The following is a 17,172-nucleotide window of genomic DNA, read 5'->3' as shown; positions in this document are numbered from 1 at the left end:
CATGGGCAAGTGAAGCAGAGACAGACTCACAGACACAGAGAACAGACCGATGGGCGCCGGCGGGGGGCGGTTGGAGGCTGGGGGAGACAGGGGAAGGGGCTGAGAAGCACGGATCGGTGGTTACAGAACAGTCACCGGGACGTGAGGCCCGGCACAGGGAAAAAATGCCAACAGTACTATTGTAAAAACTCTGTGTGGCGCCAGCTGGGCACTGGAAATAGCGGGGGTCACTTTGCAGATCACAGGACTGCACACTCGCAACTCGATCCAAGGAAGAAACGCAGAAGGGCTCGCCCCAGTCGGACCGGTTCCTGCCAGCGCTGCTTATGGCCTTGAAGGGCAGCGGGTGAAGACGTTTGGGAGGCTCTGCGGTCCCTTGCTTCCGTCACAGGCGACTGTGTGCGAACAGTGACCCTCCTCGCTGGGCTGCAACGCTACCACCGCCCGACGTCCCACACATGGAAGCGGAGGGCTCTGCCCGGACCGCACGGGGGTTCGTGCTGGAGGAGCCCGCGCTCCGGACGCCCGAGCTCGGGCCGTGTGCACAAAGACTCTTGCTGTGCCTGTCAGCGAGCCAGTGTGTCCGGGTGAAGTTCGCCCCCGGCCTTTTTCTCTGCCTAGTGAGCAGAAGTAAAGGGAGCTCTGGGGCTGCCGGTGGGACCCCAGACCAGAGTCGGGGGCAGGCCTGGGGCCGCCCAGCCGGGCTGAGCACAGACGTGTGTGCGGTTGTGAGGGAGCGCTCCTCCCGTGATCACGGGGGACGGGAAAAGGCTGCTCAAGAGGAGGTATAATGAGGCCTTTGAATACAAAGTTATGCCTCCAAACAGCACCGGCCTCCGCCTGCGCGACTGTGCGGGGCAGTGGGGGGTCCCACTCGGGCACACTCCTTCCGAGAAGCCTGTCCCCGCGCCCCACGACCTGCCTGCCTGCCCTGAGTGGGACCTCGGGACCCCACTGTTTCCTGGGGGAGTTGAGACAGGGCCGGCGAGGCTCCGTGCCAGCGGTCACACGGTTACACAACCATCGCGAACTTTCCAGGGTCGCCGCTGCTGCACCTCATTGACATTCAGGACGAGGTCCTCCTGCTCCTGGCTTAAGTGCAGCTTTGCTGGGCTTTTGTTCCTTGGTGAATGGTTGTTGCTGGAGGCCCCGGGCAGCAGTGAGCCCATCACCCAGAGACCGGCGCCGCCCCAGGAGCAGCCGGGCAGCGAGCACCAGCCGACAGACGGACGAACGGACGGGGCCTGACGCTGGTTCTGTTACCACCCTGAGCAGCTGCAGGCCTCGGAGGAGCCGGCGCCTCCGGGGGAGCGGGGGCCGAAAGGCCTGCGGGCCGGTCAGTGGGCACCTGAGGCCCAGTACCCCACCTGAGTGTAGACGGGCAGGTGGGTTTTGCTGAGAAAGTGGTTTTAGCCCCTTCTCGAGAGAAGTGCTTGTTCTCTTCCTCAGATTTGCAGCCCTGCGGTTGGAACAAGACTCCTGTCACTGAGAACAACTTAGTGTAGCCGGAGCATTGTTTGGAGTGATCTGAGCAGCAGAGTGACGCAGGGCCCCAGGCACTGCCACCGTGGGCACCGAGCTCAGCGTCCGCCCCGGCGCCATGGCGCGGGAGGAGTCCTGCCGGGAGGAGCCCAGCTACGACCGGATGGCCACCCTGGAGCGGGGTCGGCCCGACGCGGGGGGCTACGCGGATGCCAAGCCTGGCGACCTGCAGCTGGCCTCCAGGCTGCCCCCCCTGTTTCAGTCACAAGACGTGGGTCTTCTCCGTGCTGATGGGGGTGAGTAGCTGGGCCAGGGCCACGGGGTCGTGGCCCCCAGGAGGCGTCCCGGTCGGTCGGTGTTGCTCCCAGGCCCGGTGGGACAGGGCAGCTCCCCCCTCTGCTCTGCAGGGCCCCGTGGGGCTGTGCTGCACGAAGTGAATCGCTGCCCTCCATTCGCCAGCAGTCACGGCTCCAGCCCTAGGCTGCTGTCTGGGCTCGGGCTGCGCTGTGTCCTGCCACGGTGGGGACAGCCCAGGGCCCACCTGCCCGTCCACAGGGTCATGCACGGTGTGTGGGCGACCTCCACCGCTCTCAGCCACTGGGGGGGGGTCTGGTGTCACCCTGCGCAGGTGGGGAGGAACCTTCCGCAGTGTGACGGTGGGGCGGTGTCCCGGGGGTGGGGGGCCAGGCCATGGAGCCAGAGCAGGCCCGGGGACTAGGGAACAGGACCAGCAGGGAGCTGGGGGTCAGGCCTCGGGGGCCAAACGCTGGAGGAGACTTGCCAGGGGTCCTGGGACAGTCACCTCCAGGCGTGCGTGGATGGGCACGAGACGACTGAAGGAGCTAGTCTGGCCTGCATGAGCATGGTCACCTGGGGACCCCAGGGCTCCCTGCCACCCTGGCTAAGAGCCCAGGACCCAGGCCGGGACCTTGCTACCCACCCCAGGCTCCTGGGATCCAGCACCACCATCACGGTGGGACACGCAAGGCCCCCTGCCCAGACCCCGGGTCTGACCCCCAACCACCCTGCGACCTTGCCCTGTGCAGTGAGCTTCCATTCCCGGCCCTGAGCTGGACGGGGCTTCATGCCTGGACCTGGGGGTGTGGATCCTAAGGCCCAGAAATCGCACATATTGGGGTGAGGGTGTTTTCTGGGGAGAGGTGCCGTTTCTCGCCTTAAATTTTTTCTTCAAATAAATGGTGAAGCCCATAGCCTGACACTGGAGGGAGGGTGGGCCGTGGCCGTGTTTTGTGCGGGAGTCAGGTCCAGCGGGATCCAGGCGCAATGCTGGTGCGTGCAGACGACTGTGCTCCGTGGAGTTCCGATGTGCGGTGCTGTCACCTGAACTTGCCTCTGCGTTGCAGGGCTGCCTGCTTGTGACCTCGGGCTTCTCGCTGTACCTGGGAAACGTGTTTCCTTCCGAGATGGATTACCTGCGCTGTGCTGCGGGATCGGTAAGCAGCACCATTGGTTCCATCTCTGGTACGAAGTTTGCCGATGTGCATTTGGGTTCGTGCTCTGGGAGTGACGTGTTGCTGCCCCTTGCCGCTCGTTCGGAGCCTCCTCTCGGGGCTGCGGCTTCAGTGGGGTCGATGGCCTCTGAAACCACCGATGAAGCAAGTCTGAGCCACTCCATGGACGTGGGGCTGGGAACGGTGCCCTGGTCTCTGCCCTCAGGGGCCTCGGGCTCCAGGACATGGGGCTGCACCCCGCCCTCCCATAGCCTGTGCTCTGCCTGTGGGGGCTACTGGCCGTCCCAGGCCAGGTCCCGGGTCTCATGGGGGGACCCTCACCTGCCTGCTCCCCAGCTCTAGCCCCATCTCCATCCCCAAACATCTGAAAACACAGACACAAGCTCCCCTAGCACCATACCCCTACCCCATGGTGCCAGCCTCTGCTGCCTTAGAACAAACTCCTCGGAACAACCCATCCCACCCTCACTGTTGTCTCCACGGGGGTGCCCAACCGGCAGCCCTCAGGCCGCATGCAGCCCAGGACGGCTGTGAAGGGGGCCCGACACAGGCCCGTAAATGTTGAGATTGTTCAGTGATTAAGGTTCATGGTGCATTTAATGTGTGGCCCAAGACAACGCTTCTCCCAGTGTGGTACAGAAATGCCAAAAGTCCGGACAGTCCTGAAGCTTCTAGGTGACCCTTGGTCCTCACCACTGGAGCAGCCCTTCTTGGGGCCACAGCGACCTGACCTCTGACCCTGGTGGCGCCAGGGCAACGCCCACCTAGGCTGAGGGTCCCAGCAAAATTCTTGGCAGTGCCCTGCACCCTCAGGCGACAGGCTGGAGAGACAGGTCCCCATGGGGACCTCGGTGGCCCCGCCCCGCCCCCAATCCGACCACTGCTGTGTCCCCCTCAGCTCGTGCTGCCCAAACTTTGGGGTCTGCAGGGCCTGTCACCCACAACAGCATCACCTGATGTGGCCCCCCTCTGTCCACCTCCCCACCTTCCGGCACCCCCTTGGGCTTTGCTCCTGTGGGGCCGACACGGGCCCCCCACAAGAACCTGCTGCGGCCCTGGACTCCGGGCCAGTCCCGCTGCCTCCCCGAGGTGTGACCTCTCAAGGGGAGACCGAGCCCGGTCCCGAGCCGCAGGGCACCTCCGCCCGGCTCCCGAGTGTGTGCGCCTCCAACACCGCTCACCGGCCGGTGTCTCCGTCGTCTCATCAGAAACGCTGGGACTTTCTCCAGAACAAATCACTCCGACAGACCTGAGGGCCTTTCAATGTCCAGCAAAGCCCGCGTCTAGCGGGCCAGCGACCCTGGTCCTGCTGACGTCCTGGGGGGCTGAGCTTCCGGGGCGTGTGGAGGCCGACCCCCGCTCACCGAGCCCTGCTCTCTTCCCAGTGTGTGCCCGCGGCCATCGTGAGCTTCGCCGTGTCCAGGAGGAACGTCAGTGTGGTGAGTCCGGCCCCCGGCCCCGTCCCTGTGCCCTGGGGGGGCGGCCGCACCGCCCTCGGGCTGTGGAAGAGACCCCGGGCCCTGTGGGGCTAACAGGCACACGCGTGTGCATGAGAGCACCCGTGTGCACAAACATGTGCATGCACTCATGCTTACACCTCTCTGTGTGTGCTTATGTGCGTGGGCACCTCTGTACGTGTGCATGCACACGCTTGTGCATGGGTGGAGTGCCCCTCCACCTCCCGCAGCACCCGGTGCCCCCGCTGTCGGTTTCCTGTGCCCTCCCTCTCTCTGTCCCCAGGCGCTGGCGGGGCACCCGCCCTGGCCAATGCTAACGTGTCACCGTCTCCAGGACTTTCAATCAGTGACCTGCATTTAGGTCACTGCTGCCTCCACTGCTGTAGTCACTCGGAGGAGAGGAAAACACCTACCCCCCCCCCCCGCCGTCTTCTCTGCAGATCCCCAGTTTCCAGATGCTGTTTGTGTCCACGTTTGCCGTCACCACCACGTGCCTGATCTGGTTCGGCTGCAAACTGGTCCTGAACCCGTCGGCCATAGATGTGAGTCCCGGGGCTGCCTGGGTCCCACGCGTGTGCCCATGTCCTCCGGGGCGTGACTTCCCGTTGAGGGTCTGCCGGGGGGGGGCGTCACCGAGCACCGTCTGTGGGTTGGGCACGTGTCCGTGTGCGTCACGGCTCTTGAGTCTGACAAGCTGGAGAATTTTATTTATGCTCCTGAAGAACAGAATTCTCTTAGCTTCTTCACTGATTCCAGCGGACGGATTTGTCGATGAAATTTTAATGCCTCTTTCGCGACAGTTGTTGAAAACTAACAGGAACAACTGTTAACGGGAACAACAGTGCTCGCTTCGGCGGCACGTACACTCAAAACTGGAACGACGCAGAGAAGGTTAGCACGGCCCCTGCACAAGGATGACGCTCGAATTCGTGGAGCATTCCGTATTTAAAAAAAAAAAAACCCGACAGGAACACAGCGGCATGCCTCATCGCGTCTGCTGCTGCAGGTGGTGAGGTGCCCTCTGAGAAAAGGGAACAGCCAGTCTTTGTCATCCCAGAGCCGAGAGAGCCATCAGCCCAGGGAGACGGCGGGTGGCCCCGAGGGAGGCTGAGCCAGGCCAGTGAGGCACAAAAAACGGACAGGCGCTCGCGGGTCCGAGAGGGACGCCCGCGCCATTGTCCACAGAAGAGACCGCTTGCTACCCACGTGGCCCAGGTTGCCGGGTATGAATGCCGGGATAAAATATCTGTCTGTGCCAGCAACAGGAAAGTAAGTGTGAAAATGTAGTTTAAACGCAGATACATGTTAGGGGAATGATCACAGAAAGTTCCTGGGGGTAAATGTAACGAAAGTGCTCAGGACTGTCCCAGAGAAAACACCAAGGACTGCCCAGGATCCTAATGCTGCTTCATGGAGGGAATACTTGCCGTGTGGACGTGGGCCCCGAGTAAAACCATCTGCTGCTCCTGGCTGCTGGGGCCAGGGAGGGGGTGCCCCCTGAAGGACGCGTTGGGGCACTGGACCCTGTGGCCCGGAGCTGTCACACTGCCATCCCAATGAGACAGTGAGCACAGCAGCCCTGCCCCTGCCCTCCCACCGCCATGAAGACCCAGCCCCAAAGCAGACCCAGCGGGCTGGGGCCCAGCCGGGAGGGGCGCAGGTGTGCCCGCCCTGAGGAAGAAACCCGAATTCTCCAGGGGGGGGGGGTGAGGCCCGTCCCAGGCCCCTGCTCAGAGCCACAAGGGAGTCAAGGGCGCCAGGAGAGGGCTGCAGCCCCTCCCCGAGGAGGGTGCTGTGCAGGCAGCAGAGTGATGATCGGCCTGGTGAGTTATCAGAGGAGGGAAATTCAAACCACGGGGAGAGGCCGTCCCCGACAGCAGACGGGCAGAAGCCCCAGGGCGCTAACCTCCAGTCCCACGGCTCCGAGGCCTGGAAGTGTCCGGATTCTGTAGCGTGTTCTGAAGAAGCGCATGCACGGTGACGCCGCGTGCATGCCCCCACAGCACAAACCCCGGAGAAGGGCTTGCACGTGTGACCAGGAAGCGTGGGTCCTCGCAGAATGTCCTTTGGGGCAAACACCCCAGACCAAGGCAGTGTCCAGTGTCCAGTGTCTACAGCAGCACGTCACCCGCCCGGGGTCACAGGGCAGGTAAATAACTTGAAAGGGGCGCCTGACACCTGCTGCACAGCCTTCTAGAGTGGCCGGTGGACCGGCCACGTCGGCCTCCTCTGGAGCTCGTCCCCGTAGACGCCCCCCACCCCCTCCCGCCTCCACCAGGCCACTGCGCCCGGGTCCGCAGTTAGCATTCCTCAGGCTCCTGCTGCCGCGTGGGAGCCTGAGCCTCGTACTGAGGACACGCGGCTGGGAACCTGGAACCACGCACATGCCAGAATCTCAGGACCACGATGGCGGAACCAGTAACTCCCTGGGCTCAGACTTGAAGAAGCAGAGCTCCGCAGCCATCGCTGCGCAGGATCCTCTCACCATCCTGTGGTCAGAGAGCAGCCGGGATAGAGGAGTCCTCGGGATCCCTTCTCAACCAATAGGAATGAGGCTTCTCCCGCCCAATCAGAGCTGTGGGGCTCCAGCCAATCAGAGCATCTCTAGTCTGACCAATCAGAAACCAGGGGGCGGAGACTTGTGTGTGTATATAAAGGAGCTCCAAAAGGCGCTCCTTTAGGGTCTGGGAGCGCACTGTGCACCGGGGGTCGGGGGTCGGGGCTGAGCGTCAGCCTGGGGCCGGGCATGCCACTGCGCCGCAGTTCTGTGGAGCTGTTTGCAGTAGTGACGGTTTCACAGCCGTGCTGCGTTACAATTGAACAGTTTTGCACGTCTTCACGGCGCTCCAAGTTGATGAAACTTCTTGCGGTTGAACTGACGCCGGTGACCGTTGGTTGAAACGTTCATTCTTGCTCACGTGTAGTCGAGGTGGCTGCACCTGCTTTTAGAAAGAGGGTCAACCCGCCAGCGCAGATGGCGCTGCTGCTGTGGGTCTGTCTGTGACCCGCTGCCCCGCTCTTGCGATGGCTTTTTAGTCCGTCTTATGTCTCTTGGGAGAGCGCCCCGCCACTTCCCTGGTCCTCAAAGTTGTCCTCTCTCATTTCAAATTATTTTAGAGCAAGCTTATTGAGTTCCTTAAAAAGTTGCAGCCGGGACTCCATTATGATCGTTTTCAGTGTGCAGAATAATTTTATGAGAATTGACATCTTTGTTATACCATCCCGTCTGAGCACAGGGGTTGCCTCTCGACTTCCTCAGACCACCTTGGGTGTCCTTCATGAGGGTTTTAACGTTTTCTGTGCTCCTTGTTAAGTAGTTCCTGATTGCTACCATGAAGGGCATATTATTTTTTAAAATTATATTTTCAGATTGATTATTGCTGGTACAGAGAGGTGCTATTGATGAAAAACTTTTTGCTACATTTTAAGACTCAATAGAATTTGCACAAACAGTACAGAGCTCAAACTTACCGGTGAATCCCATTTGGTTTGAAACTCGGGTTTCACTGCTGTGCAGGTGCGGTGAGGCCGAAGAGCAGGGGACACCAGCTGAGGGGGGGCACACACAGGAGGCAGGTATGGGTGGGGAGGAGGCGGGGACAGAGGCCACAGGAGCCTTCGCTGGGGCTTCCTGGGGAGGAGCGGCCAGGGCAGCAGGCTGAGTCGGGGCTCAGGCACAGGGGCTGCCCCCCTGGTGGCTGGGTCCCTGGCCTGGGTGCTGAGGGCCAGGACCCAGGAGGGTCCTGGAGGAGGAACCCCACGGAGAAAGGGTGTGGGGCTGGCTCTGGACTGGCCAGTGTGTACACAGTGAAACACACATTTGTTAGTATGTAACTCTATGAATAGCAGTTGATATTAAGTCGACATCTTTAGTGCATTACTTGTTAATGGTCACACAGACGTAGATTCATGCAACTGCCAACAGGGTCAGGACAGGGAGCGGTGCCCCCACAGCCCCGGGGTCCTCGGCCTTGGGCGCCAGGGCCACAGTCAACGTGCACGGGTTTGGGGGTGAGCGTGGGTTTTCTTCCCTTCAGGGGGGCCAAGCGCAGCCCTCCGGCTAGGAGTGGTGGAAAAAACAGGCATGTGGGGGCACCTCGTGCAGGACCCCAAGGGTTGCCCCCGAGAGCCGGCGGGCGCCGAGGCCTGGCCGTGGGGCCGCCCGCAGTGGCAGAGGGAGGAGAGCAGCTCCCGCAGAGCCGTGCTGTCCTTGGCAGATAAACTTCAACCTGATCCTGCTGCTGCTGCTGGAGCTGCTCATGGCGGCCACGGTGATCGTCTCCGCGAGGTCCGGCGAGGCGCCAGGCAGGCTCAAGGTAGGGGCGTCGGCGCCACGCTCCCTCTGTGCAGGGCAGCCCCCCCGAGGAGGCTCACCGCCTGCGGGGGGCAGGGGGCTGGGTTCCACCTCTGCCCAGCAGTGCCGCACAGAGAGACCCACCGGTCTGCTGGAGGGGGGGCGCCTGTTTGAGCTTCCGCCCTGGAGCCTGGCAGCCACCTCGACCTCTGGCTGCTCGTGTTTGGGGACGTCGCCAGGTGGAGGCCCCGCCCAGCCCGGGAGGTCACCGTGTCCTGTCCTTCCAGGGCTCCGTCTCTGACAGCAGCAACACGCTGTACGAAGTGACCTTTCCTGTGCGGGTCCTGAAATCCTACTCGGTAAGGAAACCCCCCTTTCCTTCCCCTTATTATTCTATTCCGCTCGGGGACGGGGTGGCCCAGGCCGGATTCAACCACCCGCTCGTTTTGGGAGACGGCTGGGCTGTGGCCGCCTGGACGGGGCATGTGCCTCTGTCTGTGGGGGATGTGGCCCTTGTCACGTTGCTGGGACGCGGCCCCTCGTCTCAGGGGCTGCCGGCAGCCTTGTAGGGCAGCGTGTTCCCCGGGCAGAGACGGTGCCGACAGGGACGCCGGCTGGACGCAGGGACGGGTTTGACTGAGGCCGCACGGCCAGTCCCGGTGGACGCCCGCTGTCCCCGAGGGGCCCTGAAGCAGCGTGTCCCCGTCCCGCTCAGAAGTGCCCTGGTGTCAGGGATGAGTTACCTGGCCACCCTCTCGTTTTACTTTGTCCTTTTTTGTTTTAAGTCCGCTGGTCCTGTGACTGAAAGCGACTCGCCCCCCATCCCAAGCTGGCGGCACCGGTTTCCCCTCATAGGTCTGCAGGTTCTCGCTGAGGGGCCGTGTTTCCATTTACACACACACACACACACACACACACACACACCTGTGCAGTGCTGCGTCCGGGGAATCCCTCTCTCTCTCTCTCTCTCTCTCGCAACATCACACAGCAGCTCTGTCGTTAGAAGGACGTTGGCACGGAGCCTGTCCTGGCTACTCTGAGGCACGGAGGGTGTCTCTGGTCACTGCCTGCCCGTGCGCCTCTCTGCTGCTCACTCTGCGGGGCGTTGCCCCTACGGACAGCGGCCGACGTCGTTCCCTCCCGTGTCCTCGCTGTCCTCTCGGTGGCCTTCGAGCCCGTTCCCGCTGGGCTGGGGAATTGTTTGAGCCATCGGCGTGCGTTCATCGCCGCTGTCTGTCGGGGCCGCTTCCCGTTTGCCTTTGAACTGGTGGGAGCGGCCGCCTCTTCCTGCTGATTCCGGGCTGGAAGGGACGTGTCCTCGGGGCTTTTGGAGGTCATCCCCCAGCTATCCATGCGGCGTGCTGACCCCCGGCCCAAGCTCTTCGCGCCGCCCCACCCTGCCTGCCGGTCAGTGACCCTCCGGCAGCTGGTCCCCTGTCCCCCGGTGACGCCGCCTCCACGCCCTGCCCCACAGGTCATCGAGGTGATTGCTGGCGTCTCTGCAGTCCTGGGTGGGGTCATCGCCCTGAATGTGGACGACGCCGTCTCCAGCCCGCACCTCTCGGTGACATTCTTTTGGATCTTAGTGGCCGTGAGTGTGGCCAGCAGGGCCCTCATCCGTCTGCGGGGTGGACGGCTGCACTCACTGGGAGCTGGGCTCCGTTAGGTGCTGGGCTCTTTTGGGTGGCGCTGGCAGGAAGGCCTCGGGGGCACAAGCGGGTGGGCATGTGGGCCCTGGCCCCCGTCGGAGGCACCGGGGCATCCACAGCCCCCAAGGTCAGCGTGGCAGCTGCTCTTTAGTGTAACAGCTTTCATTGTTTTAGTTTTTGTGTTATTTTTGCCTAAAAATACTTGTTATTTCATATAATTCCATAGTCTCTAACACAGCTTCATAGCCTGACACATATTTCAGAAGATACATTTACCGCACGCCATTGTTTTCCGTTAACCACCACCCCAGTACACGCTCCTCGCAGCAGCCGGCACCAGTGAGAGCTCAGCACGTGGTCAGCGTGGTCAGGCCGCTGGGCCGCTGGGCCGCTGGGGCGCGGTGCCTCCTGGGCTCCTGGGCCTGGCCACCGAGGAACCGAGGCCGCACTCGGGTGGCGCTCGCCCAGAGACGTTTGTCCAGGGCGGGGAGCGAGGCCGAGGTCTCCCCGCAGAGGCCAGCGCGGCCGCTGCCCGGATCCCGAACCCGGAGCCACACGCCTGGGACCCGTCAGGGCGGCTGGAGGCCGAGCGCCGCCCATGCGGGACCTGGGACCCCCACGGACCCTGCTGACCTCTGTGCAGCCTGCACTGGCTGGTTCCGCAGACCCGTACCGCCCGCCACGCCCCCTGCCTGGGACCGTGTCCCCGCCAAGAGTGGACGTGGGGAGACGCTGGCAGTGGGGTGTGCCAGGAGGTTCACCCAAAAGTGGGGCTCAGTTGTCCCCCCCGGCCATGAGGCGGCACCCGTCACTCCACAGGGTGCCCCTGGGAGTCTGACTTCTCGGCCTGTCACCTCTGAAGTCTTCCTCTTGTCTTTCCTCTCAGTGTTTCCCCAGCGCCATTGCCAGTCACGTGACAGCAGAGTGTCCCAGCAGGTGTCTGGTAGGTGCCACCCTAGCCGCAGGGTCCCGGGGCCTGCTGCCTGGTGTCTGCCTCGTGGGAGCCAAGCCGCCGGGCTGCGGGGCACCTGCCCGAGGGCTGGGCTGTCAGGGCCGAGTACTTGGCGGGAGGAGCCCCCCTCCCTCTGCCCTGCATCTGCCAGGGCCAGTCGTGGGATGGGACCACCACCCACTCCGGCCCAAGTGCCCGGTCCCAGTGTGGGACGCAGCCCTGACGCCTGGACGCCTGTGGCCTCTCTGTGCGACGTGGGGACAGGGTGCCAGGCAGGCCATGGGTGGCAGTTTCCCGGCACCACGGACCATTGTGCCATGGTCGAGGGAACTTGGGGTCCCCAGTGCATGTGGGGCCAGTGGGCCGACTGGGGCGGCCCCTCAGCAGCAGGCGGGCATGGGTGCGGCAGGCTCAGGCTGGGACCGGGACACCGTGGCCCTCTGCTCCACAGGTGGAGGTGCTGATGGCCATCTGCAGCCTCTCGGCGCCGCTGCTGTTCACGGCCGCCGGGTACCTGACCTTCAGTGCGAGGAGGGTCATGGAGGTGTTTGACGATCACCCGCCCGCCCTCAAGGTGCGTGTCCGACACCCAAAGCCACTGACACCCGTGCCGCGTGCCTGGGGACTGTCTCCCGGCCGGCATTCCTCACCCCGTTTGACCGTGCAGGGCCTGGGCCAGCTCCACCTGGCTCCCCTCGGGGGCCGCTGGGGGCTGACGCCCACTGTGCCCCTCGGACCTGGGATGGCCAGCTCCGCCCAGGCCCCGCCCCCATGGCCGGTCGTCACACCGAGGTGCCCCAGCTGTCCTGTGGCCCCCTGCTGCCCAGTTCCCTCACTTCCCTCCAGCTGTCCCAAGAACGCACCTGGGGTCTGAGCCCTGCCCGGGGCGGAGTGTGCATCTGGCTGTAGGTCGCCCCACAGTCCCCCCACCCACCCCACCGTGCACTGACCCTTTGGAGGCTGGATTGGGTGTCTGGGAGACGGCCCCACCCGTGACTCTGTTTCCTGTGGTGTCAGCGGGGGCAGCCGTCCCGCACTGACTCCGGGGAGGCAAGGTCCCCGGTCCACTCTCAGGAAGGGAGTGACGGGACGTCCCCCGGGCACCACAGGGACGTCGGTCCAGCACCTTTGCCTGCGGGTTGGCGCTGACGGCCGGCCCTGGCCCGGGTCGCTCGCACATCAGGCGGGAAGCAGCTGGGGCGCCCCCCCCCCCCCGCACCCCAGCTCCCGTGTGAGCGGCAGTGGGTGAGGAGGTGTCCGCTTGGCTGCAGAGTCGCAGCTGCCACCCTGACGCCGGGGCCCTGCCGGGGGCGGGAGCAGCCCAGGCTCCCCAGCCCTGCCCTGCGGGGGCTACTGTGCAGAGGGGCTGGGATCTGGGGGCTGGCGGGCTCCTTCCTCCTAGAGCAGCACAGGGTGGGGCAAAGAGGGGCGTACAGCTGTGAGTACACAGAGCATGAAGTAGTTCATCCTTGCATTACTATTGTTTTTTACAGATTTTATTTATTTACTTCCAGAGAGAATAGAAAGGAAGGAGAAAGAGAGAGAGAGAAACATCCATGTGCGGTTGCCTCTCGTGCGCCCCCTACTGGGGACCTGGCCCGCAACCCAGGCCTGTGCCCTGACTGGGAATCGAACCCGTGACCCTTTGGTTTGCTGGCTCAATCCGCCAAGACACACCAGTTGGGGCTTGTGTTATTGTGTATTAATTATCGCATTATTTTCCGTGCACACAACAGTCCATGTGATCCAGGTCACCAGCCAGTCCCCAGTGAGTGGACGGGCCATCCAGGCCATGACGCCATGCACACCCCTCCACAGGGTGCACCGGGTGGCCACGGCGGCGTTCTTGGCTCCCCACTGACCCGTGTGGTTGTTGGGGGCACGGGAGCCTGGGACTAGAGCAGCCCACACCGTCCACAGGGCCGGCCTCGGGCCATTGGGGGTGGGGTGGGGGCCTGTTGCACCCAGAACAGCAGAACTTGGGGCAGAACCGACTCTCTCGACGGCACTCGGGCAGAAGGGTCCCTCAGGCTGCTGAGGTCACAACGCAGGGGTCTGTCGCCTGAGTGTCCGGGCCTGGTGCTGCTTCCTGCAAACCTGCTGGCCGCTGGGTCACGGGGTGGGGGTCACGCACGGGGTGCGGGGGCCCGAGAGGCAGCCCCCGGCAGCCCGGCCACTCACGGCCCGTCCCCCCCTGCCCCCGGCAGTCCCACGACGTGCTGCTGCTGCTGCTGATGCTGGAGCTGCTGCTGCAGGCGGGCCTGCACACGGGCACCGTCATCCAGTGCGCCAGCTTCAAGGTGGCCGGCCCCCGGGAGCGCCCCGCCGCCCAGGTGAGTGGCCTCGGAGCCGGGGGCCTCCTTGTTCTCGTGGGGCCCTCCCGGGGCCTGGGCCAGGCGACACCCTCCCCCGCTGACCTCTTTCAAGATCTCCAGACACATCTTGGAGAAGTGAAATACGGAATTTCTTTAATACCAGCCAGGCAAACGCAAATCCATCCTGAAAAAGTATTCGGGGCCGAAGGCTTTCAGTTTTGCTCCTGCCCCCGTGCCTGGGTTCCAGCAGCCAGAGAAGCTGCTCCCGGGCCCACACACACACACAGCTCCCAGCAGGGGTGCTGCCCGGGCTCTGGGAGGTCACGGCCACCCCTCCTCCAGGCTCAGGCTGCCCGGACCCCTGCCCAGGTCCCACCTCTCGTCGTCCCCACACCTGAGAGGCTGGGGGTTTGCCCTCGGGTGCACGATGCCCCAGACGAGGCCCCGCAGGGTGGCCTGGGTTTGCCGGACACTCCTCCTGCCCGGCCGCCCTTGGGCCCCTCATGGTCTCACATCCCGCTCTCCGCACACCCCGGCGCTGTGTCCCCACCAGCTGCTCCTGGTCCTCCCAGGGGACCCAGCTCCTGCCCGGGGCCCCGTCCTCAGTGGCCCTGACCTTCTCCACGAGTCCTGGCGCTGTCCCCTCCACAGTCCTCAGGCCCACCGTCTCCTTGTGGTTACCTGGCGGGGTCAGGCCCCCTCGTGGGGACAGCTCTGTCCCCACCCCGCACTGGGCTGTCCGTGCGACGAACTGGGCTCTGGTGTAGACCGGGGGGAGGACTTGGGAGCTGGGCCTGGGGACTGCCCCCCGTCTCTGAAGGTCTTGAGCCCGCCCCCCCCCCTAGGACCACCCCCCTGTCCCCCTGCTGGTGCTGTCAGAGAGCCCAGGCCAGGCCCCGGCCCCCGCTCTGTGGGGAGCTGGCCCTGCCCCCAGTCCCCAGCCCCCAGCCCCCAGGAAGGGGCTGGGGGTGCCTGCACTGTGGTGTGTCACTGCCCTGTCAGGGAGTATTTATGCAGCACCTACTGTATACAGAGGCTGGCTCTGCCGGGTGCCAGCCTCTTGGGAGAACGGGCTCAGGAGCAAGTGTGAGTCCTCCGGAGCCCCGGCTGCCGCGGCCACCAGGCCAGTGCCGGCCCCCACCCGGAGCCGGTGCGCGGCCCCACAGAGAGCACCCCCCAGGCTCCATTCCTGCAGGCCCCAGGGTCTCCTTCCCGCCCCCCAAGGCTGGGGGGCTGCCCCGTCAGTGCAGCTGCCTGCGCGCACGTGGCAGGCCGGCAGGACAGCCTCTGCCTGTCTTGGTCCAGGTGGCCCGGAGCCCCCTGAAGGAGTTCGACAAGGAGAAAGCCTGGCGAGCCGTGGTGGTGCAGATGGCCCAGTGACGCGTGGCCCCGCCCACGGCCCCGCCCAGATGCTAGCCCCCCCCCCCAACCCGAGCTGCTACCTTCTAACCCCTTCCCGCAGTGAGGCCGCCAGCTGCCAGGTGGACTTTCATTTCCAAACAGGCAAATGCTGGCCGTGCTGTGCCTGCGGGTCGGTCAGCTCGGTGCCGGGTGAGGGAGGGCCCGAGCTGGGGCTGGACTCCTGCGCCGGCCGCGGCAGCTTTCCTGTCCAGTGTGGCCTGCCGCCGCTGTCTGCTCCGCCCGCCCCTCTCCCAGCGCCTGCCCGGGTTTCGCTGAGCACCTGCTGTGTGCAGACGGCTACACGCCGGCCCAGCCCATTCGGCGTTTCCCCTCCGAGTTCCCAGACCGAGGCCCCGCCCAGCACCGTCTCCCGGACGAGGGCGGATCTGCCCGCTCTGTCCTGTGTCCAGGCCCCGAGACGCTGCTGCTCCCCGGGGTGTGGACGCAGGGCAGCCGCGCCTACGCCCCTTCCCCACCACGACCCCTGCCACACTGCTGCCCTCTCTCTGCCGACCCAGTCATTGCGGACGGCCCAGATCCGGGGTGCGGCTCCATGCTCCACGCACGTGCAGCTGGTCTGCACTTGTCACCGGCCAGTCCCGGCCCCTGAGCCCTCCGTCAGCAACCACACGGAGCTCAGCCACCCACTGCGCCAGCTCAGTGCCCTCTGGAGCGGGGCCGCATCGACCGCTTTGAAAACTGCCCGGGTCGCGTCTCTGTGTCTCGATGGCCTCGGTGACCTGGGCCAGGCACAGCCCCTCCCCCTCCCTCCCACCCCGTCGCCGCTGCTCCCCTGGCCAGACCACGGCCGCCACCTGCCAGACGCTCCGCCCGGGAGTCCTCACCACCTGCTAACCAGTAGTCCGTCTTGATCCTCACTCACCTGGGGGCTGGGCTGGGCTGGGGGTCTCCTCTATCCGCCCCCACTCGCCTGCCAGACTTCGGGACAGTGTGGGTGTGAGAATAACATTTGCTCTGATTAAACGCCTGACGGAGTCGCGGCTTGCGGGCCCTCTGTCCTCTGTCCTCTGTGCGAGCGCTCCCAGAGCCATCTCCGGAATGGTCAGCTTCTCCCCGTTGACGCCGGGCACCGAGACAGCCCCCGAGCTGGGAGCCTGTCGCTGCTGGTTTGAGGAGGTGACTTCCGCTGGGCACCTGCACCCCTAGGCCGCACGTCTGCGCGGCCTCGCTCCTCAGTACAGGGCGAGGCTGGGGGACCCGCTCTCTTAGTTCAGGGACATTCCCTGGGTCCCGTGGGCAAGTGGAGAGCCTGGGCCGTCAGGGTCACAGAACAGGGGCCCCTGGAGATGAGGGCTGGCTGGTGCGGGCCAGGTGGGGGGGACTCAGGGGTCCCCCCTGCTTCCTCCCTTCTGAGCACGAGCGACTAGCTGCCACATTGTCATCGGTCCAACAAGAGGAGTGCAGGCAAGACACCCGCAAGGTGGGGGGTGCCAGCCAAGGGAGCACCCAAGCTGCCGCACTGACCACCCACTTCTCTGCCCTGGCTCCCCAAGGCCAGGGCAGGCAGGGGCCCCGGGGGACAAAGGCTGCAGCCTGTGGCTCTCACCTGCGGACCCGTAGGCCCCACCCAGCCGCAGCTCCCAGGGAGGAGGCCAGGTGGGGGTGCTCCTGAGCAGGGACAGAAGCCACCGGGACAGCCCAGACAATGCTGATGTCTTTCTGGGGTTCCGGAAAGTCTTAGCGCCCTGGTTGGGCGCCTGTGGGCTCAATACTGGCTTGTGCTTTATTTCAGAGAGAGCTTGAAAAATCCAAGCATACAGGGTTTTAAAGATTTATGATTCTTTGTCAAGTTACAGTGTCTTGGACATAGTTGACACTGCCTGGGCAGCAAGTTAGCATGTGGGTGTGGCCCAGGGGTCCCCTCGCTCAGGTTCTGAGAGCGTGGAGAGGTGAACCCTAGGAAGGTGGGCGGAGGGGGGCCGCCTTGGCTTTATTCCCGATTTATACAAGCACCCCTGAGGCCAGTTTGGGGGCCGTGGGGGAGCCTGGTGAGAGCCCAAAGGGGCGGGAAGGGGCGGGAAGGGGGCCCCCCACCCAGGGGGACCGTCCACCCCAACCCGAGTCCTCCGCAATCTCTTAAAGCGGGAGAAGAACCTCACTTTGGGGTTATCTTGTGAAGTTAGGCACAG

The 17,172-nt window shown here is 64.3% G+C and overlaps 1 protein-coding gene and 1 non-coding gene across 2 annotated transcripts; both read left to right on the top strand.

The window, feature by feature from the left end:
- Window positions 1-973: 973 nt before the first annotated feature.
- MLC1 (modulator of VRAC current 1) lies at window positions 974-15,069 on the top strand. Its single transcript, XM_036019767.1, is given in 12 exon segments — window positions 974-1,729; window positions 1,731-1,778; window positions 2,847-2,936; window positions 4,340-4,393; window positions 4,852-4,953; window positions 8,629-8,727; window positions 8,993-9,064; window positions 10,180-10,296; window positions 11,241-11,297; window positions 11,758-11,880; window positions 13,514-13,639; window positions 14,927-15,069. Coding segments are annotated over 12 exon segments (1,092 nt in total). The 5' UTR covers window positions 974-1,600; the 3' UTR covers window positions 15,002-15,069.
- On the top strand, window positions 5,253-5,360 carry LOC114514221. The gene has a single exon (XR_003685955.1). It is a non-coding gene; the product is annotated as a U6 spliceosomal RNA (small nuclear RNA).
- Window positions 15,070-17,172: the final 2,103 nt, after the last annotated feature.

Source organism: Phyllostomus discolor, chromosome 2 (assembly GCF_004126475.2).
Source record: "Phyllostomus discolor isolate MPI-MPIP mPhyDis1 chromosome 2, mPhyDis1.pri.v3, whole genome shotgun sequence".
Classification (NCBI taxonomy): Eukaryota; Metazoa; Chordata; class Mammalia; order Chiroptera; family Phyllostomidae; genus Phyllostomus; species Phyllostomus discolor.
The sequence above is the reverse complement of the archived record's forward strand: the minus strand, read 5'-3'. Positions and strand labels throughout refer to the sequence as shown.